The 26,100-nt window shown below is 40.8% G+C and overlaps 1 protein-coding gene across 3 annotated transcripts in view; it reads left to right on the top strand.

The window, feature by feature from the left end:
- The window catches only part of SNX25 (sorting nexin 25), a 99,751-nt gene that overhangs the window by 40,750 nt on the left and 32,901 nt on the right, over positions 1-26,100 (top strand). For all 3 annotated transcript variants that reach the window (XM_019736072.3, XM_019736070.3, XM_019736071.3), the window contains exons 6-7: positions 13,527-13,597; positions 25,452-25,633. In XM_019736072.3, the coding sequence (XP_019591631.2) occupies positions 13,527-13,597; positions 25,452-25,633 (253 nt within the window). The remainder of the gene's footprint in view (positions 1-13,526; positions 13,598-25,451; positions 25,634-26,100) is intronic.

Consider the following 26,100-nt stretch of genomic DNA (forward strand, 5'->3'; position numbering starts at 1 on the left):
CGAAATACTCCCCCTCACTTTGAACACACTTATCCCATCATTCTTGCCACTTTCTGAAGCAGTTCTGGAAGTTGCCTTTTGTGAGTGTCTTTACTTCATCCTCCATTATGACAGTGCTCTGTGTCACATATTGTTTCTGGTACGGCAATTTCTGTCAAATGAAAAACATTACGGTGTGTCTTCATCCACCTTATTCATCGGATCTGGCACCATGTGACTTCTCTGGCTTCTTTCACCCTGTGACTTCTGGCTTCTGACTTCTGTGACTTCTTTCCCCAAAGTCAAAATGATTCAGGACATCGAGGCAGCCATGACAGCCCTACTAAAGACACTCACGAAAGAGGACTTCCAGAACTGCTTCCGAAAGTGGCAAGAACAATGGGATAAGTGTGTTTGAAGCGAGGGGGAGTTTTTTGAAGCGGATTAATGGCAGTGTGTCTGTTATTGTAATAATTTTTTTTTAATTTAAACATTCATCGTATTTTGTGATCACACCTCGTACACACCCAGAGTTACTTTCTAAATACTTTTGTACATACTGCATTATCCTGAGGCAGCTTCCCCTGGACCTGTGATTATGAGATAATTCCTTGGGCTTTGCTGCCAGGCAGTTCTGGTATGACACTGGTATGTTTTTTGTTTTTTTTTAGGACTTTTTTTTTTTTTTTTTAATTTATTGGGGTGACAATTGTTAGTAAAATTACGTAGATTTCAGGTGTACAATTCTGTATTACATCATCTATAAATTCCACTGTGTGTTCATTACCCAGAGTCAGTTCTCCTTCCATCACCATATATTTGGACACTGGTATGTCTTTTATCCATGGGACTGCTGTCCCTACTCATTGTATCTTAGGAACAGACCTCGGATGGGGGATATCTTTATTCGCTGTGTCTTGCACAGCTCCAACCAGAGAGGCTACTAGGAATAACTCTGCAATGGCAGAGACTGATCATTTTGCTCAAAAAGTAGGTAGTGTTGCATAAATTATCTTGTTACTTGATTGCCTATTGTTTATCTGGTAGAAAAATTGTTCTGCATTCCAGGGTCAATTCTGCTTACTGTTATTGACAGGCAAAATCACTTTTTATCAGACTTCTGTCTAATAACCTGCCACAATGTGGCTTATCAAGTTCCTACCACTAATGGAGCTGCTTTTTTTCAATTGTAGTCTGAACCGTTCTGTTGTTTTTCTGGTAAAATGAGAGTACTCTCCTGTCTAACTTGATTAGCGTTTTAGGTCACTGTCTTTAAATTGCTCTTCATAAAATTTTAGGATTGGCTGCCTAAGGCAGGTATGTGTCTTATTTAGACTAGGCAATTGATGAAATTGTCCACTTTTATTTGGAAGATAGATGTGTATTTTCTAAAGGAAATAAAGTTGTTTAACTTTGCTAGACTGGAATGCATTAAAAACAGAGAAACAAACAAATCTTGAAGGTGGTATTTGAAGTTCTACAGTGTTTGTTTTTTTATCTGAGTGGGCACTGAGATACTTTCACAGTAGGATTATAGAGCTAGGAATGCTTCTTTAAAATACAGAGGGTACCAAAAAAAAAAAGTATACACATTTTAAGAAAGGAAAAGACTGTATTAAAATTGTGATACTCAGTATATACTGATAACATGACACTGGCATTCATTCGATTAATGCCATCTTTAGAGCGACCGTCATACTACACATTGCTACCGTAATTCAATTCAACTTCGAAAAGTGATACATAGATAACATCTCTGAAAACATGTGTACATTTTATTGGCACCTTCTGTACACACACACACACACACACACACACACACACACACACACAGTTGGCTATCTCACCAACCTTAGCTACTTCCTTTTTCTTCTTTTCTGGCATCCAAGCGATCAAAGTGAGGATGTGATGGCTGTAATCGTTTGAATTTTCCAGGGTCTTCTAGTAGGAGCAGTGATCAACTCTGCTAATAAAACCGAGTGTCATCTTGGTGCAGGATATTAAAGGGCAGCTGACTAGATTTCCCATTTCTGGTGTGGGTGGTGGGATGGCCGCAGTCAGGCAAACCAGAGACCAGAACAAAGGTGCAGCCATTAGTGCAACTTGACAATTACAACCTTACCAGGGAAAGGACTGTGTGTTCCTTGTTTTTGAAGATGAAGTGGGAATCACAGTAAACATTAAACAAAGAAAAATGACAGGTTCTGCCCTGACCTGAACCTCTTGGAAGGGAGTGGACAGATTATGGCCCACGAGTGCCGCCAGTAGTGCCTACACTGTCTGATTTTTCAGTGTGTTTGTAAAAAATACTCTAATGAAAATTATTTTCTCCTCCATGAAATGGAGGAATTTTTATATTACTTATCTGGAGTGGAACCTGGACATCAGTATTTTTTTTTAAAAAGTCTCCCCAGGTGATTATAACATGTGACTAGTACTGAGAATCACTTTTAAATAGACTATTCTTCCCCATGCTACCAATCTGAAGTCTTAACTAGATGTCATGTCATATAACTCATTATATTCTAATTCTTTGAAAACTGTTTTTCACTGTTTGAGATATATGATATTGCTATTGAGGAGAATATTGATTAATCAGGATACCTCATTATTCTACCATGTTATCATAATAAACAATGGCTATTTCATCACCGGACTTCCTGAGAGATGTGTTTAACCTGAGATTTCTCAGCCTTGGCAAAACTGACTTTTTGGGCTGCTGTGGGGGCTCCACCATCCTCAGGGACCCTCTAGCTCACTGCTGTGTCATGCTAAGGGTATATTCCAGAATCCTTTTTGTTCAGGGTGTATTCTAGAATGCCAACCCTCATATCCAAATGGCAGGAAGCAGAATGACGACAAGGAAAGGCAGTGCCATGGTCATGCACTAGCCGTCTTTTAAAGGCAATTTCTGGAAGCTGCTACATTATATTTATGCTTATGTTTTGTTGATCAGAACAATTGTGATATAATAGGTAGTCTTATTCCGGGCAGCCTTAGGCTCAGTTAAAAATGGAGGATTATATTTACTAAGGAAGAAAGAAGGCTGGATGTGGAATAGGCAAATAGTCATTTTTCTACAGTACTGTATGTTGTATAGCTATAGTGAAGCAGGCTAGCACTCAAGCATTGGAAATATACTACTTTCCTGGAGTAGACATTTGCCAAGATGTTTGAGGTCAGACAGACCCAAGTTCAAATCCCATATGTAAAGCTGGGTGACTTGTGAGCCAGATGGGCAGAAAACAGCAGTGACACACAGCCCCAACCTTGTAGAATTTCCCTGGGGTGGAGATAACTCTCTACTGTCTTTGAGTCTCTGCAGGCACGAATCCTTGTATAGAAAACAATACCGTCAGAAAGTGCCATCATCTTCAGGTGGTCGTGGACTGCCAGAGAGACAAGTAGTAATAAAATCATAACAACCCGTCACGGCCATAATTTCATTTACTGCCAGTCCAACCTTTATTTGATACTTCAGTTCTGGACTTGTTTATTTCTGACCCCTCATTTAAAGAGCAACATGGAGAATCTGAAAATAATAGAAAAGAAATTCTAATAATGAATGAAAGATTTAAAACTTAAAAGATGAAGGATTATTTATCTTGGAGAAGAGAAACAAACCTTTTATCTAGTACGTACTGAGATTGATGTGGCGTTTCCTGTTTTACTAGGATAAAGCAAGAGGCGATGGGCATAATGAATAGATTATCTTCAGAGATCATAAGTAACAATTGAGTAGGTTACTGAAAGAATTTGCTAAATATTTTTTCTTTCAATATTAAGGGATAGATTTTCACTTCTGAATTAGTTTAGGTACATTTACACACGAAGACAGTATTATCAATACTGTCTTCTGTGTAAAAGAATTTAAATTATTTGAGTGTTCTGTGTTTTGAACAGTGATTCTGAAAATATATTGTGACTTGCGAGCAGTAAAATAGGATTAAATTATGGAGGAACGTGAAAGAAGAAATTGCACATACCTTAAGACAAACTAATGCGCCATGTCAGAAATCAAACAGCACATATAAACAGCTGGTTTATATACATATAAACAGGAAAAGGCTGGTGTGGGTGGACAGGAGTTGAAAAATCATGAAGTATAAAACAGAGAAGCCTGGCAACTTTTTATGAAAACAATAAACGAATATAAATTTAGTTAAACTCGTTAAAATGTGAGGCTACCTATAAAAAATGTTCTCAACGATCTTACGGTTTTATGGAAATTAAACATTACATTGACTCCAGAATATAATTCCTTCTGTTGGTGTTGGAGAAAGAGGGCACAGAGGTGCGAGTTAAACATATCGGAGAACACAGATTATTTTCACTTAGGAGCAAAGATAGTTAAGTATTAGCAGCAATGTAAAATTTGATAGAAGAAGGGGAAATTGTGGTATGAAGAAGTTTACGATCTCTTTGAAATTAAAGAATTTATTATGTGCTTATAATTGGAGCAACACTGGCGCTATGGGCCGGGGATGTGCTAAATGAATGAATGACAGGCGGGAGCACGAGTCAGCACGTGTACAGCACGCAGCCCAGAATCTGCGTATTCCTAATCATTAGCTGCTGCTAATGTTGGAATCATTAGACCAACGCTTGCAAACAGATGTCATTTTATGGTGAACACTGATCAATTACTAGTGGCCCACTGGAATTCAGTGTTTCATTTTTAGGGTTTGAGGAGAACCAATAAATAGCAATGCTCCTTTCTGCATCCTGAGGTTTGAGCCATCTTAGGGCCAAGGAATAAGGCAAATGAAGACCAAAATGTCACTTTTATTACGGATAGACCACGGAGAATGTGGTTTATGTATGTAAGAAGTGTAGTCTCTAAAACTGAGTCTCCAAATTAGACATTTTTTCCCACCTAGCAATCCTGGACCAGAACAATCCATTTTCTCCCTGCTTCTTCCTCCGTCCCCAGCTCCCTGGCAGGTGCAGAGTCCACTTTCTGGCTGGCTTTGGAGGCAGAGAACAGATGTTCTTTAGAGGAAGGAGAACAGAAGGGCTGTTCCTCACATGCCCAGTTCCTCCTCCTCTGTTATCAGATTAAAAACCTCTTTCTTCTCTGGGGAAGAGGAGAGGAGTGAGTGACAGGTAGAGAAAGACCAGGGATGGAGCTTTTTATACTTAGAATGAAACATCAAGCACTGGGGGTGGAGTGGGCTGGATAGGTAATGCTTTTTTCTTTAAAAAAGCAAAAACAAAAACTGTGGTGCTACGTGCCTACTCAACAGAAAATAATTTTATGACTCACAAAGTGTACTAAAGGAACAGTAGCAAAGAGCGGTAGAGCGGTGTGCTGGTAATTTTAAACACTGGCTTTTGTGCCGAGGGGTAAGAAACCCCGACTTGTAGCATTTGCTGGTATCTGTGGTGTTAACACTCCAGCTGTGGCCAAGTGGCAGCCCCTGGCATGGCATCACTGCATGTGGAGTTGGGGAGAGAGTTGCAGTAGCACCCCATTTTATAGATGTAGCGTTTCCAACATACTGGTACAATCGATGTAAATAACATTGAACATAGATAACAGTGAGAGGAATACAATTATGAGGAAATGATGAGTTTTGAGTGCTCTTACTGAGTAGTGACCACACATACTCTGTCTTTTGATGACCCTGCACTGGACAGCAATGCAGTTCTTCTAGAGGTAGATGAGGGTTAACAACATAAGAAGTCAGCCTATAATGATCAGTCCAGCATCTAAAGTCTCCCCCTGCCATGAGCATGGGCTCAAGAGTCAGATAGACCTGGATTTCACAGGCCTGGTCTGCTTATGCTTTGCCGCATGAAGCTGGATGACTTTGGGCGGGTCGTTTAAACCCTGAGCCTCAGTTTTAACTATGAAATGAAGAAAATAGTTCTTATTTCATAGGGTTGTGGTGATAATTAAATGAGGTAATGCATGTAATGTATTGGCACAGTTCTTGGGACATGCTAGACTCCCAATTAGAGCTGAAACAGCTGGTCAGAGGACCACAAAATTCTCAGATCCTGACTTGAATAGAGTAATGGATGAGATGAGGTAACACATAATATTTCAGAAAAACTTCACTCAAAATGTATAAGAAAGTCATTTGGACATCTTCAATATAGAACATAAAACTAGGCAACTAAAGATGCTATTTAGTAAACATTCTCAATGAAATGCTTTATGTAAGAATTGAGGACATATAGCAGTGGTGCTATACGTAAGTCTATAAATGAACACTTTATTGTGATTTTAATAGCTGACATAAAAATATGAAGAGTACTAGTAAAAACTAGATACAGGTAGCAGAAAAATTTGGCTTCCTTGAGGTTAACTAAAGGGCACCAGCTCGCCAGGGGTGACAAAGCTTTGGTTGTTTCTGTAACATGTAATTTCTGTAGGCTCTGGGGGCTAGAAAATGAATATAGGGTACTGTAGTTATTTTAGCAAGATTAAATGATATAAACAAGATTAAAAATAGAAATCACTTATTGCAAGAAGATGAAAACTGTTAATACTTAGTATATATATTTCCAGATTATTTTTTGTATATGTAACATGAAATGTGTGTGTGTGTGTGTGTGTGTGTGTGTGTGTGTGTGTTTGTGTGTGTTTACACCTCAGGCTGCTCTGGTCCAGAACTTTCTAACTGGTGTGACTAAAATCTAGTGTACAGGTGTGTGGGGATGAAGGTGTCCTCAGCCAAGTTGGGATGGCTTGGGATGGCTGGTTATCCCAGTGTTCTGTTGAAATATTATAATTTGCTGTGTGTGTGCCAGGAATGGAAAAAGGTTAGGAAGCGTGCCTTAAGCTTTCTGTGGAATCAGCTGCCTTCTCCACACTAGAAAAATGAAAAACAGGTTTAATAGCCCCTTCAGTGAAAAGAGCCTCTTACTCCTCTGAGTCTTAACTGAAAATATTTCCTGTAGGTGCTACAGCTCTCTGGCTCTCCCTGCTTAGTACCATTAAACACACCTCACGAGAAGATAGCTCAGAGATTCGTTGTTATCCTCAGTAGTACTCATACATAAAAAACTAAAATGAGATACTTTGTTTATAATACTGGTGAACATTAAAAATTTGATCACACCTAGGGTTGGCAAGAGTATAGGAAAACAGACAACCTACCTGCTGGTAGGAGTGTAAATTATTCCCTTTTTGTAACACAGTTGTACAATATGAAAACAAGTCATAGAATGTGCATTCTTTTTGATACAGTTATTAGTCATAGAATTTATCTTAGGGAAATAATCATAAATGTGTGGGAAGATTTCTCCAACAATGTTTCTTGAAATTTTATTTAAAGTAGAGTAAAGCCTAAAGTAACCAAAGTGCTTAACAATAAGGGCTTGGTTAAAAAAAATTTGGTGCATCTCTAGAATGGATTACTGTGTAACAATGGTGTTGCATCAGAATATTTCACACTGTTGGAAAGTAGTAACTATGAATTGATAAATTAAAAAGCTTCTAAGGCAGTATTTATAGCATAAATCCAGTCTTATCAAACAACAAAATACTATGTTTGCCTAGAAAAAAGGTTATAAAGATATATGTACCAAATGTTACTCGTGGTGTCACTTTGAATGTTGTGCTTTGTGTGTTTTCTGTTTTCCTGTTTCCTTCAATGAACATATGTTTCTTCAGAGAAAGTAAAAATTGGCTCACACTGAGAAAGTTCAGTCTGCCCGTCCATTTATCAGGCTGGGAGAATAGACACTAAAGGTGGCTGCAAAGTTAACATGAAATAATATTTCTTCCAAGTACACTCAGCAGCTGTAAAATGTCAGAATGATTCCTTTCTTTGAGTGACTACTGCATTCTTACTTGCTGAGAATCTGAGCTCCCTAAAATCTTCCCTAGACTCTCAGAAACTTACTGTTTGCAGGTCTGTCAGTAAGGAGGACACATCCTGCTTGTGCCTGATCAGTCACTTTCACACAGAGAAACAGCCTCATTTATCATTTATCAGGTAGAGCTGCAGAAAAGGGGTCTCTGGGCTCAGCATTCCACATCGAAACTTGGCAGTTTCCTAGGAAATGGGACCCTGGATCTACCTGATAATGATGCCTTTACACAGCCCTGTTTTGAGCCTATCTCACCGTGCTTCACTTAAATTTCATCTACTCCCCCTTCCCCAGAATCCCCTAGTAACTCTGTCTTTTCCTTTGGGAGATGCCCCATGGTTCCTCTTGCTCATCGTAGTGGGAAAATAAACCTGATTGTGTTCAATTACCGTGACCCTGCTGGTCTTAGATTGATTTAGGCCGAGACACTCCTATAGTCAGGAGAAAAGTAAGTCTATTTAAATGATTTATAGAAACACTCACATACTGTCTCCTTAAATAATACTTCTCTAAAGAGTCAGCAGTGCTGTTAAGGAACAATAATAATAGTTAACATTTATTGAACTTTCACTGTGGGGCAGGCACTCTTCCAAATATTTTAAAGATTTTTTCTCATTTAATCTTTATAGCAACCCTAAGAGGAAAAAGACTGTTACTCCTCTTCTTACAGATGAGGACTCTTGAGTTTTAGAGAGCTTAAATCATTGCCCCAGAGTGACACAGTAAGTGTTGACAGGATCTGAACACAGGGCACCTGGTGCCAGAGCTCACATTTTTAACTATTCTGATACACTTCCTAAGTTGGGCAACAGCATCAGTTTAGCTAGCTGACATCACCACAGCGTTTCTTCTCAGATGCTTTAACTAAAGTCATAGAAAACATTATCTCTAGACTAGTATAAAGCAGCCTGTGGCAACTCTGGAAACATTATTGTTAAGTTCTTAATTTTTTCTTCAACATTTGTATGTGTGTATACATACACATACATACATATATATGATATTCTAATCTATGATACATCTTTGCTAATTTTAATAAAAACAGTATTTTGAACCATTTATGTACTGTATACCTGCGACTAGGATTTGTCCAGCCTTTGACTCTGCTAAGACATTGCAGCATGTGCATGCCCAAGGTATCCCTAAACTAATATTTTTTTTAAAAATCTGTGTAAGGTGTGCCTAATGAAATGAAGATTTTTTTTTTTTGGGGGGGTGGGGGGGTTGGCTTGTAAATAACTGAAATCAGTGCTAATAGAATTCCAAAGCTGTTCTGAACAGTTGACAGTAAAAGGACAGTAAGTCTATAGATTTCTAAGGTGATTATTTTGAAGAACTGTAGCCTTTCAGGAAAGTTGATGATTAATGGGAAGAGTTCATAAATATAAACCTGTGCTAAGTCTTTATTAATTTAGGTAAATGTATAAATCTAAAGAGAGGTGAGGTGGCAACGCAGAGGGGCAGGTGGCAACTATCTTTGTGGGACTTTTTCCTTTTCCCTCGGACAAGGGATACAGTAGGTAGGATCTTGCTAGAGTTGGAAAAGAGCTGAATTCTGGTTATGCTGCTTTCTCTTAATACTTAGTTTACATTACATTTTTGGAAAGACATATACTAACAATCTCTGCTCTTCTGATCAAGAGAATGTTTGCAAATATCAGCCTTTCTGATTCTTGAACCACTTGGCACCAGCAAGGCCACGTGCTCTAGAGGAAGAAAGGGAGTGAGTGCCAGCTCTCCCTGAACAGCGCCCACAGGACTGGGCACCTGTGCCGCCGAGACTGGCCCACATCAGGATGCGTGTGTTTGCTTGGTTGTGTTGAGAACGAAAACCTCACTCATTTCCTACTTGGCCTTTTAGTATCAAGTGAACGTGAATTCTACAAATTCAGGAACATGTTCAAAGGCCTACTATGTGCAAAACACCTGTGAGGAGGCTCAGTGTATATAAAGAGGAATTGGTTGTGGATCCTTGAATTCTTTCCCCTGCCATCAAGGTGTTAGTAGTCCAGACAGGAGACCCATGTGGATATAAATAGTTAAATATGAGGCAAGATATTAAGGCCAGAAGTGGAGTGTAAGAGCTAAAGAAATGGGTGGCAACAAATATTTCATACTGTAGAAGAGAGGAATCTAAGAATCTTCAGAGAGGAATGGCCACAAACTGAGTGTTTAAGAACAAATAGGATTTCAACAGATAAGGGGAAAAAGGTTGTGTGAGCTGGAGTGTGTTTGGGGTATTGCATGTGGTCTGGTTTGGCAGGGAAATGGTATCCCAGAGAGATACAGAAGGCAGTGAGGCTGGAAAGATGACCTGGCATTGGCCATGCCTTTGCTTTCAAAGGCCTTAGACAAGGTCGACATTAATCTATACTGAATTTTAGGGTGGCAGGCAAAGGGTTAAGAGCATGAGCTTTAGAGTCAGGTGGCCCTAGGTTGTAATTTTGTCCCTAGTACTTAAAAGCAGTGAGACCCTAGATAGATTTCTTAATCTACCTGGACTCTAACTTCCTCCTCTGTAATGTGGGGATAATTGTAACACCTTATTATGAGGATTAAATGAAATCATATACATTAAAGTATCTAAACAGGTACCTGGTACCTAATAAAAGGCATCTACAAATGTTAGCTGGTATAATATTATGGATTCATTTAAAAAATTTAACTCTTTACTCAGGTGGTTTGTGTTTTTTTCAGTTCCATTGATGACTCATTTGTTCCAGTGCATGAATCACTAAGAATATCAAAGGAACAGAGTGTTCAGAATATTATTTGTACCTGTTCAGTGTTACAGATGTTAACACTTATTAACATAGCTCATCGTCTTAGTCAGTTTGGACGGCTATAACAAAAATACCATAGAATGGGTGGCTTAAGCAGCAAACATTTGCTTCTCACTGTTCTGGAGGCTGAGAAGTCCAAGATCAAGGGGCTGGCAGATTGGGTGTCCAGTAAAGTTCTGCTCTCTGGTTTATAGACAGCTGTCTTCTTGCTGTAATCCTACTTGGTGGCAGGAGGGCTCTCTAGAGTCTATTTCTAAGGACACTCATCTCATTCTTGAGGGTACTACCCCTAATTACCTAATTACCTCCCAGAGGTTGCACCTCCAAATACCATCGTATTGGGGATTAGGCTTCAGCATATGAATTTTAAGGGAACACCCACATTCAGTCTATAGCACTCATTCACATTTACTGCGTGCCTACCATGTGTTTAGTGCCAGGCTAGGCACGATAGGAGAGTGCAAGACACGGGCCGTGTGTTCAAGGAGGCTTATGATAAAGTTGGAGAGAAAAAAGGTAGCATATTTTTATTATAGATGAAGCCACAATTTTGTCTTCAGTTCAGATGTGTTGCCATTTTTTGAAGTCGTGTTAGGCCCGGAAGTAACTGGGCACACCGTTGTCTTCATTCACAGCACTGTTGTGGAAATGTGACTCTTTAACTACGCAGCATAAAATAGTAGATCAGTAAGTACTGTTACAGAGCAGAAGTCATTTAGGATTTCAGAGAAGAGAAATGTTAATGTGAATTAGAGGGACGGGAAGATCTGAGGGAAAAAGTAGTATGTGTAAGATGTAGTTAGGTGGACAAGTAGAGAGGTTGTTTTCAGAAGGAAACAGCATGAACAAAAGCCTGGAAAGTGACTATAGTTTTGGGAGAGCTGTATAGAAACTGTCCTGGCTTACGTCCAGGTTTGTAGCGAAGAGACAAAGAAGTTGGGTTGGATAAGAGGGCCAGTGCCAACTTGCCGAGGGAATGGCAGTCCAAGCTTAAAGGAGACTTGGTTAGGGAATGTTCGACATGGATCGTTCCAAGTTTGTGTATGCTTCTTGTAAGCTGTTTCCTCATCTGTTCAGTAACTTGCAGTTCCATCAGAAAACTTGATTGATCATTAATGCCCTAGCAAGGCTAGGACATTTGGCGAACATTGCCCAAGTGTGTCTTCAGCCTAGAGATATCTCCTCTATGTATGGAGTCTTCAAAGCACGCTTTATCAGTTGGAGTGGCATTTGGCCATGAAACAAGTTGATATATAGTGATTTAAACAAGTTAGGGATTTAGTTTCCTCATGTAACAAGATGTCCCGGGATGGGCAGTTGTGGGGCTGTTAAGATGGCTCAGTGATATCACTGGAGACCTAAACTCCTATCTTCTTAACATCACCATCTTAAGCCTGTGGCTTTCATCCTCATGGCTGCTGTGCCTTCATCCAGTTGCATCCTTGTTTCGCACAAGAAGATGGGGAAAGGGCACAAACAAAAAACGAGAAAGACTTTTCTGTGGAGTCTGCCCCTTTAAAAAGCTTTCCTGGAATTGCCACTCAGCAACTTCTGCTTATATCGCATAGGCTAGAACTATGTCACATGGCCATCCCTGACTGCTAGGGAGAAGGTTAGCATTTTTAGCAAGGTGCATTTCTTGTCCTGATAAAACTGTGGGGCAGTTAGTGAGGAAGAAAGAAAGTATCTTGGCAGCAAGCAGTGTGTGCCACAATCTCCAGGTGGCAAGCCGACACTGCTTCTAACAGCCTGTTCTCTGAGGTGGTAAGGTAGGCATCGATGTTTATATTACACAAGCAGAGAAATAAAAGAATGTGCTTTGTGAGGAATCCAAATAACTAGGATGAATTCATGTCTCACTTCAATTAAAACTTGGGTTTTAATTGAAAAGCAAAAGAACGTGTAAAACCAGCCAAATGTAGCATCAAATCTTAGAATGCCGTAAAGTTTGTGTTCAGAGTAATAATTAATGTTAAATAGCTTTATTACGGACAGATTCTTAATCAATCAATACAATTATGTGCCAAGAAACATTGAGTATGGATGAGCTTGGTTAGGGCAATACTGTATAACCACTAAATAGCCCTTAAGAACTTGGGGTCATAAAGCCCACCTGAATATGCTCAAAATAGCTACAACCCTAGGGTTGTAGTCAGCACTTAATGTAAACGTTTATTTTTCCTGATTGAGAGGTGTTCTTAGTCACACGTGCATACAACCCGATGTTGTCTACTATCTCTGCGCGTAATTCTAATGTAATATCGAAGCCATGGTCCCACTGCAGATACTCTATTGTGTTGGTCTGGAATGGTCTTCCAAGTGAGAAGTAATGAGGGAAAGCATTGAGACAGTGGCAGTGGGACTGGAGAGGGAGAGGACAGCTTTGAGAAGTATGTAGGACAAGGCCATCCAGTAGAACTTTCTGCAGGGATGGAAACGTTCATATGTGTGTCCAGTATGGCCTGTGAGCGGCATGTGGCGATGGAGCCCTTGAAGTGTGACTAATGCAACTTAGGAATTAAATTTTCCATTAAGTAGTCACATGTGGCTCATGGCCACCTTATCGGACAGTGCAGATTTAGGAGGTAGAGTCAGTAGGCTCTGGGGTCCTGATGGGCAGAGTGAAAGAGAGGCGTTGAGCATAGCCTCACAGGTTTTGTCTTCAATGAGGGGGCAGGTAGTAACGCCTCTTGTGTAGGCAACGGAGTGTGGGGAGCAAGGTCATGATTGTTACATCAGGGTCTCAGAGCCGACTGACAGGTGGCACAGCACCCAGCAGTGTAGGTGCTCAGTACCTGCGGGGTGGCATAGATGATGTGTGGGTAGGATTCGCAGTTCCTGCGTTATATTTGATTAGGACAAATACAGTGTCAAAGTATCTCTGAGAATTACATTTTCTTCCTATTCAATCTTTTCTTTTTCTCTCTTTTTAAAAATCAGGTATCAAATTGTAGTGGAAATAATCCAGGCAACTACAATTAGCAGCTTTCCCCAACTGAAGAGGCACAAGGGTAAGAACCGATTTGTTTTCTTCAGTCATACGTTCTGCAGGTCTAGCCCCACTCTTCTCGCTGCTGTCAGAACTTTGGCAAGTAGGAGTATTCTTCGGCTTACATTGAAATATTCCAATTTATTGAAATAATAGTATAATAGCATTAGAGAAAATTAATATAATATCCTCGTAACAAAAACTTTTGTTTGTATTTTGTGTTCCCTTATAAACTTCATTCATCTGTAGTTATAATTCTTAAAAGATTAAAATCATTGGGTAGATAGTGCTTCTGTTCTGTTTTTAAACTAAACATGATTTCATAATTTTTTTCTCATTAAAATTTAATTTTAGTGTTAATAGTTCTATCTTGAAACATGATCTTGATGGTCATTTAAATGACTTCAGAGAGTTGATGTTTTATAGTTTATTTCATCTTTTCCTTTAGGTAAGCGTTTGTATTATGAATAGCTTCTGTCCTCTTTCCGCTCTTCTAAACTTTTTAAAATACGTTCTGTGTTTTGTTTTGTTTCTTTCTCCTGTTGCCCTTCAAATGAAGAGATTTTTACCCAGGCATCATTCTGAGGAGTAATTAAGCTGTGAAGATGGCTCTCACCGCCCCTTGCAGTTTGCATGGTGTTAGCACATTCCCCCCCTCACACATGAGGTTCAAGGACGTGTTACTGTCTAGAGTGCAGAGCAGATCTTGATTTATAGCTAAGAGGCAGCAGACACTGCTCCCTTGAAGGCTAGACTTTCCACGAAAGTCTCCAGGCCTACCAAGTCCCAGCGAGGGAGCAGAGTGCTAGGAGAACAAGGAAGAGGGGCCCAGAGACTTTAACATGTACCCGGGTTTGTAATTAGCACAGGGGAGACTAAAGGAAGCTTGCGTTTGGGACTTTTCCTTGTCTCGGAAACACTGACGGAAGATAGGAGCTGTAAAAAACAAGGAAATGAAGGTACAGACTATGAAGAGGCACTAATTCTCAATCTCAGCCCAGTGAGGAAGGCTGTGCAAATGCGTTCATTCAGAAATGTTTACCGAACACTGACCAGGTGATTGTGGCACAGTAGTGAACAAAACAAACTGCATCCATTGAGTCCCTAAACTAGGAGGCAATGCAGTGTCTAGGAATGAGGGATTGCAATCTAGGATGTGGATAATGGTTGTGAAAAGGAAGGGATTTATGAGGAAGATTATGAAGGCAAAAGAGCCTGCTTGGTCATTGATGGGATATGGGGAAGAATCAGATGATGGGACATCACAGTGCTGGCACAACCTGCTGACTTCACAGATAAGGAAATGGCTATCTAGAGAAGTTAAGTGAATTAGTCTGAGCTCGTAACTTCTAGTCGGCTGCTATTTCTGTTATGCCCCATTGCTTCAGGTTGGTGAGATGAAGTTTGGGGTGTAGAGGAAAAAGTACCAGAGCAGGAGTTAGGAGACGTTGGTTCAAGTGCGGTTCCCCTGATAGCTCCCTAATGAAACCTAGTGAGACAAGTCCTTGTATTTCTCTAGGACTCCATTTTTTTTTTTTTAATTTTATTGGGGAATATTGGGGAACCGTGTGTTTTTCCAGGGCCCCTTGGCTCCAAGTCCAGTTGCCGGGGGCGCAGTCCACCATCCCATGTGGGAATTGAACCGGCAGCCTTGTTGTTGAGAGCTCGCGCTCTAACCATCTGAGCCATCCGGCCACCCCTCCGGAAACTCAGTTGCAGCTCATTCTCTTCAATCTAGTTGTGGAGGGCGCAGCTCACTGGCCCATGTGGGAATCGAACCAGCAGCCCTGCTGTTCAGAGCTCTTGCTCTAACCAACTGAGCCATCCTGCTGCTCTAGGACTCCATTTTTCAGTCTTTAGATTGAGTGTTGTAGACGGTCAAAAAGGGTTTCTCAGTAAAGATATTGAAAGTTAGGGAAGGTACAGCATGGCTTATTTAGAGGTAAGAGTGCTCACTGGTCTCAGGCATCCTGGATTTGTAATGACGAGGATAAAAAAGTGCCCGTTTGGTATTTCTAAGCAAGGATCCACTCTGGAGAGTTCTACTCAGTGTGAGTGAAGAGAAACAGTTAATGGGCTATTTCTGCTGTCTCCAAGTCAATTATCTTTGCAGAGCTGACGCTATGTTCCCTGTTATTGGAGAAGAGCATGTTAACATGTGACTTCCAGTCTCGTGTGAATTCCTCTAATTCATATACCATCTGCTGTCTCAGTGTTGAATTTCATATGTAGGTGATTTCAATTTTAAATAATTAAGTTGTCAAAATTTGTGTACATACTTTTTTTATAAAAAAGGAAGATCAAATTTAGCATTTCCGTTGTTTTTGTTTTTCTTTTAATTGAATATTCAGTAACATATTGAGTATTAGAGAAAGCAGTTCTTGTTTCTCTGTGACCTTTGGAGTTTTGATGTATGGCTGCAAATAAATGGTTATTTTATAAACTGGTTTAGAAAGCCACTATACCTCATTCTTCCTTAAATTGATCTTTATTTCTAGACAAATATATGTGGTTTTTTTCCCCCCTCCCTGTAAAAGTCATTAAGGAAAGTTTTATTTTTAGCATGAAAAGGCTCCCCAAATGTAATTGTTGAGCTGTTTTTGAAGATCTTTGCATTTTATAGATAGTGAAAAGTATCATCAGGCGAAGAATCAGGGAAAAGTCTCAGTCTGTACATTAACCATTTGCTGTAAGCCCCATCTGTGTGCACCGGTTTCCTGGAGAAAAGGGCTGTCTCAATTGTATCTCAGAGTCACTATGTAATGGTCCGGCTTGTGTGTGCAGGTATGAGCACTGTCATTTCCAATGCTGTTTCTCCTTGTTTCCACATTCTCCTGGTGAGGGGGAAACTGAAGAAGTTTATAAAAAGAATGAACAGATGGAAGATCATAAGAATATTTAAGATTCATCCTACAGATGGAAACTTTACTTATGAATGTAGTGTATATATGCTACAAATATAGTTTTGTTACTGCATATAAAGATGTTTCTGGCAAGTCTTTTTCAATCATAATCATTGATGATTAAGAAATGATAGGCAACTGTGAAAAAACTGTGAAAATACTTTGAGGATTTAAAGAAAAAAAATGCCATATAATAGGTTGGGAGAAATTACCAGATTGTGTACCCTCTGAAACCTTAAGGAATTAACCAGCTCACTCCTTGCTGCCAAATGAAAATGTCCAAGTGAGAGCCCCACAAAGCTGGTCGTCTTCTGTAGTTTCTTATCCTGTGAATGGCATTACCATCCATGCGTGTACGTCAGAAACCTAGGAGTCATCCTTATTCATTCATTCTCCGTCATGTCCTATATCGAGTCCGTTATCACCATGCAGATTGACCTCCTAAATATGTTTTAACTCTGTTCTCTCTCTGCACCACCGTTTTCCACCACCAGCTTTTTTCTTGAAGCGATAGCTTCTTCATCAGTCTTCTTGTGTCCACTCCTGCCCCTATTTAATATATTTTTCATATTGAAGCCATAGTGATTTAAAAACAATAGATCTTACCGTGTCACCTCCGTTCTTAAAACACTTCATCATCTTTCTATTGTTGTGAGAATGAAAACGCCTTGATGGGAAACCTCCACGGTCCTGCTCGCTGTGGCTCGTCTTGCTCTTCAGCCTCATCTGCTGCAGTCCCACTTCCTCTCTTTGTACTCCAGCCGCACTCACTTTTCTATTTTCTCAACTTACCCCGATTCCTCCTGCCTCCTATTCTTTGCACATTCTGTTTCTTCTTCCTGGAATGCTACCCTACTGTCAATATCATTTTACCTAGGTAACTCCTCTGTATCCTTCATATTTTATCTCAAATGTCTCTTCTCTGATCACAACCTCCCCTGCCCCGATCCTGCGTAGATGAGAGAGAGTGCTTGAGTTACCTTAGGAACTCAAGTTCCGCAACTCTCTTCTTCATCTACGTACATGGGGTACCCTCCGCCCACATCCACCTGACAAGTCCATATGGGAATGAGAGCCGCTCCATCTTTCTAACTCAACCCTGTTACCTCTGTCCCGGGTAGGGCTGACTGCTCCACACATGCACACCGCTCCTGAATCCTGCACATGCAACTTTCACTGCATTTATCAAATTGTATTGTAGTTTTGCATGTGTGTCTACCTGTCTGCTCGTTAGGCTGTGATCGCCTTAAGTTTAGGGATAATTTTATTCATTGCACAGCTGTACCTACCACATAAGGGCACTCAAAAACGTGTTTGTTGGATGACTGACGACCTACTTCTGGTGATTAAGACATCCTCCAGAGTACCTTCTCTAGCAATACGAGGAGCCATATCGGTAGGAGAAGTCATATTTAAAGCTCCCTTTGAAGCTTTCTCTTCTGCTGTTCTGAACCCTGAAATGTTATCAAGAATGGTTCAGGTGGTTCAGAGTAATATGCATTCAGCTGACAACAACAAAGGACATGATGTAGATTTGAGTCTGCTACAAACTGCTGTAGATAAATAGTACACACTTGGGAGTGATACACATATAGTATAGATTGGGAGGCTTTGATGAGATTGTGCATCTTCTTTTCTTTAGAGTATAAGTAAACAGTTTTGGAATTGAGTATATCTAGTAGAACTGTAGAACTTCGGAGTATATCAAATATGTATATGTGTATACACGAACACACTCGCAGTTATTTGCTGATAAGAACCATAATGATTTCCATTAGGAATTATTTTATAAAGATAACATGTAGCTTTTTGTCTGATTTGGGATTTAAAGGTTCTCCTGCCTGAAAGAAGGGAGTTGATCTTCTCAGGGTCCTTTCTAATGATTTGATATGATGTGACTTTCTGGCATTGCAGACATTTGATACAAACAGTTCCTAATTTATGAATGACCTATACTTACAGAACACCCAAGGCTGGTTCCCTGTCATAGCTCTGGGGGCCCTTGCCAGTGTTTCTTCCTGCTCAGCCCTCATGCTGTGATTACTGCTGCCTCCGCGCCTGCTGTCCCTTCTCCAACATCCTACTTCACCCTCGTCCGTTCTTGACCTTGAGGGGCTCAGGGCACTTCTATTACACTCTCTATTGTCTCATAATTTTATAGGCAGCTCTATTCCCATCTCTGTTCCCCAGGAAAACTTTAGTCATCATATATTCTAATACCTGCATTTATACAAATAAAATGCAGGTCCAGAGATGTTAAACACTATATCCCCTGTGTGACTAGAACTACTGTTTAGTCACACACAGATCTGAAACTCGAACCCACGTCTCCTGATTTTTAGTCCTGGACTCTTACTACTCACTCACTCACTACTCATCCACACAGGTAGATGTTATGAGAGCCATGCTCAAAACTTAGAAATTATATGGGTCAGATCTGTTTTCTAAGTGTACGTCTCATATCTGTTCAACTCATAGTTTTAATTTGGGAGCAGGGTTCTCCTGGTAGTTTATTGTGTGGATTTAGTTGGTATGGTATTATTAGTTTCAAAGTGTATTGCAAACATGTCAGAGGACCTTAAACCAAAGACGTGCTCAATAATTTTAAAGGAAGGAAAGTAAAAGGTGTGCTGTTGGCACAACTGACCAGGCTGTACAAGGCCTGCTTGTGCGGTCTCTGAAGTCTTCTCCCTTATAACGTGAGTGGTTCCCCCATGGACTCTTGCAATCATTTCTGGTTATTACTCAAATGCACTTTCTCCTAAAGTGGAGTGACTCTAGACTAGGAAATTCTAGATGTTTGATTTAATAAGAGAATTCCACTTGTTCTTTTTTTAAAAAGAACATACAGGCCTCAAGTTGAAAAGTAAGGTAAATCTTTTCTTTAGTTCCTGGGCCGCCTTTGAGGTGATCTTCAGATAATTTTGAGGAAGTTCATGTTGATGAATCACTACTGGGAATTGCTGTCAGCTTCATGTCAAGAAGTCAAGCACCATTTCTCGTTTTGAGACTTGACTAGTCCCTAAGTAAATGCATACCTGTTTCTTGAACCCTTCTCTCAAGGGGGTTCATTAAAACTTCTGTTTACATGCTTAAGAAAGATTCAAAGCCTCGTTATTTTGTCAGTGTGGATACAAGTTGAGGAGTGGAGGCCCGACATTTTCTCATGAGGAACTCCTGTAATTCCTTACCTCGATTGCCTGGGGGGCGGTGTGAGAAGACCTGTGCATCCTGGTGAGAAGAACCACATGTTGGGAAGTTGGGGGAAGAGGACAAGTGTGTAGCCTGTCTCCTTCACCGCCACAGAGAGGTTGTGCCTCTGTATTAGTACTTCTCAATGGGGTGGGTTTGAGGGGACAATTTTGCCCTCCAGGGGACCAGGGACATTTCACAATGTCTGGAGACTGTTTTCTTGTTCCATCTGGGGGACAGGATGCTACTGGCATCTAGTGGTAGAGGCCAGGGCTGCTGCTAGAGACGCTACCATCCATAGCACGGCCCCCACTACAAAGGTTTATCCAGCCCGAAATGACAGTAGTGCCCACACTGACAAACCTTGCCGAGTTACCTATTGAATTTTTCAGTCAACCTGCTGAGGTGCTATTGTTAGCATGTGCCTTGGAATTTGGTAATGTTCTATGAGAAAAGAAAAATATTCTGCTATTTACATTTTTTAATACGCGAAAAATATAGGGGTGCCATTTTAATCCATTTATACTTGCGCTATTTCTGGAGTCGTTAGTTTGTTGCACTGTAAGTTATTTCACCCTCCTTTGCCTCATTAGAAATAGTACCTAACAGTTGTCCCCTGGTGTTTTACTGTACGCCACTTCACCTGCTTAAGGAAGAACTACATCATGGCAGAAGGTTTATAGCAACAGGTAGTTCTGTGATATTGTTCATAGGTCTCCTGTTCATAGGTCTCTCTTTATAGCCAAAAGGGTTTACCTAATGTCTAGTCAAATGTCGCTTTCAGCAAATGAACCCAAATGAATCCATTTACCTCAGTAGAATCTAGACTCTTGGGGGGGGGGGGGGAACAGTAACCGTTTATAATTAATTGCTGTAGAACATTAAATCACTTACTTGGGTGTTCGTCGTGGCACCAATTTAAAGGGCCACTGCTGTCCAATTTCACCTGCCACTGTTTATTGTCTTGGCCTTCTTTTTACAGCTGGATTAAATGTTGTGTGATCAACCGTTTCTTAACAATGCACGGTGTTACCTAAGGCTTCACAGAGAAACAGCCATGTGAATCTGGCTTGAACTGGGCCACAGTGGTTGTCACACACCCGCTTGGCTATAGTTTTCTTGACTTGAACATATCCTGGCTGAATGGGTTTTCAGGTCACAAAGGAGCGTATTCATCTGCATCGCTGGATTTACAGGGACTTTTGCACGACAGACATAGGGGCTGCCTGGGTTCCGTGTCAGTCCTTTAGCCCTGAATGTGGCATTCGTTTTCTGAGGCAAAAATAAACAGAATTGTCTAAGCAACAAGCTGCTGTTGCATTTGTCAGCGCCAAGCTTTGTGATCAGACAAGTGGCATTTACTGCCCGTGAACAAACAGAAGGCATTCACGTGAGCAGGCGACATTCAAGTAGAATACCAGAATATTCTCAGCCCTGCAGCTGGGTTTCAGATGAAGGTTTCGTCTTTTTTTTTTTTTTTTTTTGCTTCCTTCTCTTTGTAATTTACTTCTAGTTTTTGTGCCTTTAGAAAGGCTTTTAAGCTTCCTTAGGAGAAGAAGAATTTGGTTGTTGATAAATATGTGTCCATTTCTTCCTATATATATGTCTCTTTATTAGCTTGTTTTAAGCCCAAACTAATATTGTAGTCTAGGTTTCTTTTGTAAGAGCAATTTTTTTGTCCCCAAATTTTATGGTCATTTAAATGTCATCCATAAAATTTAGACTTTAAGGACATATATTTAAAACTGAATTTTTTTTTTCTGAAAAATTGGCTATTTCATGCTTATATTTCTATAGGTACACATACAAAGCATCCTGGTTTGCGATAGACTAATTTGGGGAAGCTACATTTATCTTGATCTTTCCACTAGAAGGCTCTGAAATAACTATTTTTGCATCTTTAAATGAATGTTGAGTTAATACGTTCTTTGGTCAGGGCTTCTCTATCAGCCTAGCATAGGACAAGTTGAGAAACCATCATGGAAGTCGAATGAAAATACCTTCTCAGCACATAAATGGAAAAACATAGTATCTGACAGACGCTCTTGAACAAGGCCATCTCTTAACCTGAAGTCTGCCTGTGACCCTCTGGTAAATACTGGAAAAAGCTGCTTCTGAAAGAGAAAATGTTTTGTGGTACTTGTCTAAATTTTTTTCAGTTAATGTGGTCAGCCTGCCTGGGTGCTATTTTAAGCATTTGTACAAATTGACTAAGTGGAACATGAGAGAGGTAATGATCATCTTAGGGAATCGGAGGTCTCCAGCTGAGATGTGTGAAACATTGCTGAGACTTCACTTTGGGGGGCACCAAGAAACAAAGCATAAACTCTCTTCTTTTATTAGTGTAGTTCCAATCTAAGCCAGGTATATTATGACTACCTCCAGAAGGTGTGATCTGACCTGCTTAGCATTATTTATATTTATCTAATGGTCACCTAGACCCTAAACGTTGCCTAACAGTCTCACAGTGTTTCTGAGGTGGGCTTGCCCTTCTGCTTTCCACCGTGAATTTCATGCTTCCCCCCCATTTCTTTTGGCCTCAGACCACTCGCTCTTTTTACCCACCTCACTCTAAGCAGATCACTTCACTCACTTCGTCAAGGAAACAGAATCCGTTTGCCGGGAGCTGCTTCAGCTTCCGGCCACTTGTCAGTCTCCAAATGTGCTTGTGTCCACATCCATCCATATTATTCCAGTGGAGGACACGGCCTTTTTCCTGTCTTCTGGATTTCATTCCCTGTCTATCTCCTCTCTGTCCCTCTTAGCTGGTTCTTTCTCATCAGCATTAAACCCAGCTCATTTCTTTCCCATTAAAAGAAAAAAGCCTTTCCTCAACCCCATGCTTCTGGTTTTGTATGCCAAGCAGTCCATTCTCCACAAGGCAATGCTCAATGCAGTCTTTTTAAAAAGTAATTTTGTGTGAGTTTTTTGCTTTTACTTTAAATTATATAATGTCAATTTAAGGAAACAAACCATTGTAAATGTTTTTTCCATTACATTTTTAAAAATTCTTGGTAACACCACATGGCTCCTAAGGGGCAGAGCCAGAATTCTAATCTAACTCTGATTCTAGGCTCTACTGAACACTCCCTGCTGGTTGTAACATGGAAGTCGCTAGTGATCTTGGCAACAGCAGATTTGGTGGAAGCGGGCAGGGATAGAAACCATATGGAGTTCAGCTGAAGAGTGGGAGGTGTGAGGATAATCGTCCTGTCTCATTCATAACCAAAGTTCTAGAAAGAGCACAATACCTGATGTGTATGTAGTCAGCACTCAGAAATGTTACCTGTGTTGTTGTTGACCTCTCCATAACAGTTGACACAGTTCATTCACCCATTCAATAAACATTTAATGAGTTCCTGCTGTGTTGCCAGGCAGAGTGGTAGGTGCTGGGTTACAGACGTGTATAAACAAACAAAATGCCGACCTTTATGAGGACATACTAATAGGGTAAATAGGTGTGGTCTACGGCATGGCAGTGTGCTGCATAGAAAAGTAAAGCCGAGAGGGAGAAAAGTAGTGTAGGGTAGGGGTAGCAGTTACAGACAGGGAGAGTGGCCAGGGACGGCTTCCCTGAGACCTGAACTAGGGACCTGGAAGAGGGGAGGAACTGAGGCACACAGGTAATATGGGGGATGAAGGGCCAGGCTGAGAGAATGCATCAGGCTTTTACACCCTGAGCAGGGAGCTACCCATTGTGTTCAGAAGCTGGTCACCAAACACCACGTAGTGTATCATTCCACTTACATGACATGTCCAAAGTTGGCAAATCCACAGAGGCAGCCCTGTGGAAACATCTAGGGCCCAGAGGGTTGGGGGTGGGGGGTGACTGCTAATGGTACATGGTTTCTTTTGGGGCTGAGAAAATGTTCTAAAAGTGATTGGTGATGGTTACACAACTGTAAATATACTAAAGGGAGTTAAATTGTACATTTTTAACTAGGTGACTTGTATAGTATGTGAATTATATGTCAATAAAGCTGTAATTTTAAAAAGAAAAACAAAAAACAGTAAGGAGACCCGGGTGGCTAGAGTGGGCGGCAGTGGGAGGGGATGGGTCAGAGAGGTGACTCTGAAGCCAGAGTGTATAGGCCTTACCACCCCTTAAGAAACTTTGGCTTTTGCTGTGGGAGAAACGGCGTATTGGAGGTTTCCGAGCAGAGGAATGAAGCGACCTGATTTATGTTTGATTAGCATTGCCTTGGCTGCTGTGTTGAGATAAAGCCTGAGGGGGCAGCGGGGTGAAAGCATAGTGACCAGTTAGGCTGTTGCAATAAAGCATTTTTTTTCTTCCTGGATTATCTGACCTACTCCCGTGATTTAAGTTGCCATCTAAGTGCCAAACACTTTTTATCTCCACACCTCTTGTCTCTGCTTAGAAAGCTCAAATGGCCTCAAACTTAGTGTGCTTATTCTGGTTATATTGTGCTGTGTAACAAACCACCCTAAAACGTGGTGTCTTCAACAACAGTCATCTCTCTTGCCCACGACTCTGTAGTTTGGTCAGGATTTGTCAGGGATGACTTTTTGCTGTTTGTTTGGGGCTGGACGGTTCACTTCCAAGACGGCCGTGAGCCATCTTTTAAAGATTACACAGGAAACAGACCCCTTCATCTCCATGGCTGCTCATGGCAGAAACCTGGGAGCCGCCTTTGATACCTCTTTTTTTTTCACATTCCTTGGCAACCTGTCCTCTACCCTGTCCAGTCAGTCACCACGTCCTCTTAGTTCTCTTTCTAAGTTATTCCCAATTCCTTCCAGTCCTCTCCTCTGCCATTGCCATGACCCTAGTGTAAGCCACCACCATCTGTCTCCGTTACTGCAGTGACCTTCCCACCGGCTTCTCTATTTGCTGTCTTTCACCTTCCGACTGTCTTTGATCCTGCTTCCTGTGTAATCTTTAAAAATACAGATGCCTTTATGGCATGCTTTTGCTTGCAAACCCTTGAAAAGCTTCTCAGTGCTCTTGAGCTAAAAACTAAAGTTCTTTCTATGGACTAAAAGGCTTTGCATCTTCTGTCCCTTGCTTCCTGCAGATTCATTTTGCATCACTCTAGCGCCTTTTGCATCTGCTATGCTGGCATTGTTTCAGTTCCTCCAAAGCTCTGTTCTCTTTCCTGTCTCAGGGTTTTCACTTTCACACTTGCTGTGCTCTGTCTCCCACACGCCACTCTATTCATTTTGTTTGAATGTAATTTCCTCAGGGAAACCTGGGTTTGAATAGCCTGTTAAGTAGTTCAGTGATACCTACACATTTGCTTTAGCGCCCATGTTACACTGGTAATTGCTCATGCTGTCTTTGGATTTCTTCCTTGCTAGACTTTAAGTTCCCTGAGATCAAACAATTGGTCTCGAATCCCCAGTGCCTAGCTAGTGCCTGACACATAACACTCGATGCATGCTTGTAAATACTATGCATGCATACACATACGTGTAAAGATACATATGTATGTATACACACATGCACATCGATTTGTGAGTATATGTGTAGAAAGGTTTTTAAAATGTTTCACACTTGAGTGAGATTTGTCAGTGGTATATTTAGAAATTAATGGTATTTTTATTTGAGAGTATGTCTATGTGTTTGCATGAATTCTAGTCTGTTTTGTTCTGTTCCATTTTATTCTATTCTAGCCTATCTTATCCTACCCTACCCTACCCTACCCTGTACCCACTGTTGTTCAAAATGTACCACATCGACACTAACCTGGTTCAGCGGGTTGTGTTCCCTCTTTTGTACCTTGTCCTCTGACCAGATACTGTCCATCCATCCCATTCAAGGTAAAGAAACCGCTGCAATGAAAGCTGACCTCCTGAGGGCCAGAAACATGAAAAGGTACATTAACCAACTGACGGTGGCAAAGAAGCAGTGCGAGAAGAGAATCAGAATCCTGGGAGGCCCTGCCTATGACCAACAAGAGGACGGGGCCTTGGATGAGGGGGAAGGGCCTCCAAGCCAGAAGGTAGAACTTTGTAGTTTCTTGGTTTGACCATTTCATGTTTGTGATGAACACTCATGGAATCACATGTACAGTGTTTTAATTTTTTAGGTATGTATCTTAAGACTTATGTTGCAGAGAACATAGACTCATACGTTTGCTTTTATGAGTGAAAGAACTGTAGTGTTTGGTGTCCTTGACTTCTATGAATGGTAGTAGGTGTGATGCATAGCATGAGGTGTGTGTATGCGTGTGTGCACGTGCCTGTGTGTATTTTCCCATGCCTCTTTTGCCCTCCCACCGTCCTACAGGAGCATATTTATATGTGCAAGAGCCCAATCATATCACTCACTATCACTTGGATAGAAATAACCATCTACGAAGTAGAAGTTACCTTACAAGTTATTGTACTTAGTTCTCACCACATGTTTACTAAATATATACTCAATGTCCCCATTTTATAGGTGAAGAAACAGAGTTGGTTTAATTAA

Source organism: Rhinolophus sinicus, chromosome 16 (genome assembly GCF_057876585.1).
Source record: "Rhinolophus sinicus isolate RSI-liver-muscle chromosome 16, RSI-T2T, whole genome shotgun sequence".
In the NCBI taxonomy this organism is placed as follows: Eukaryota; Metazoa; Chordata; class Mammalia; order Chiroptera; family Rhinolophidae; genus Rhinolophus; species Rhinolophus sinicus.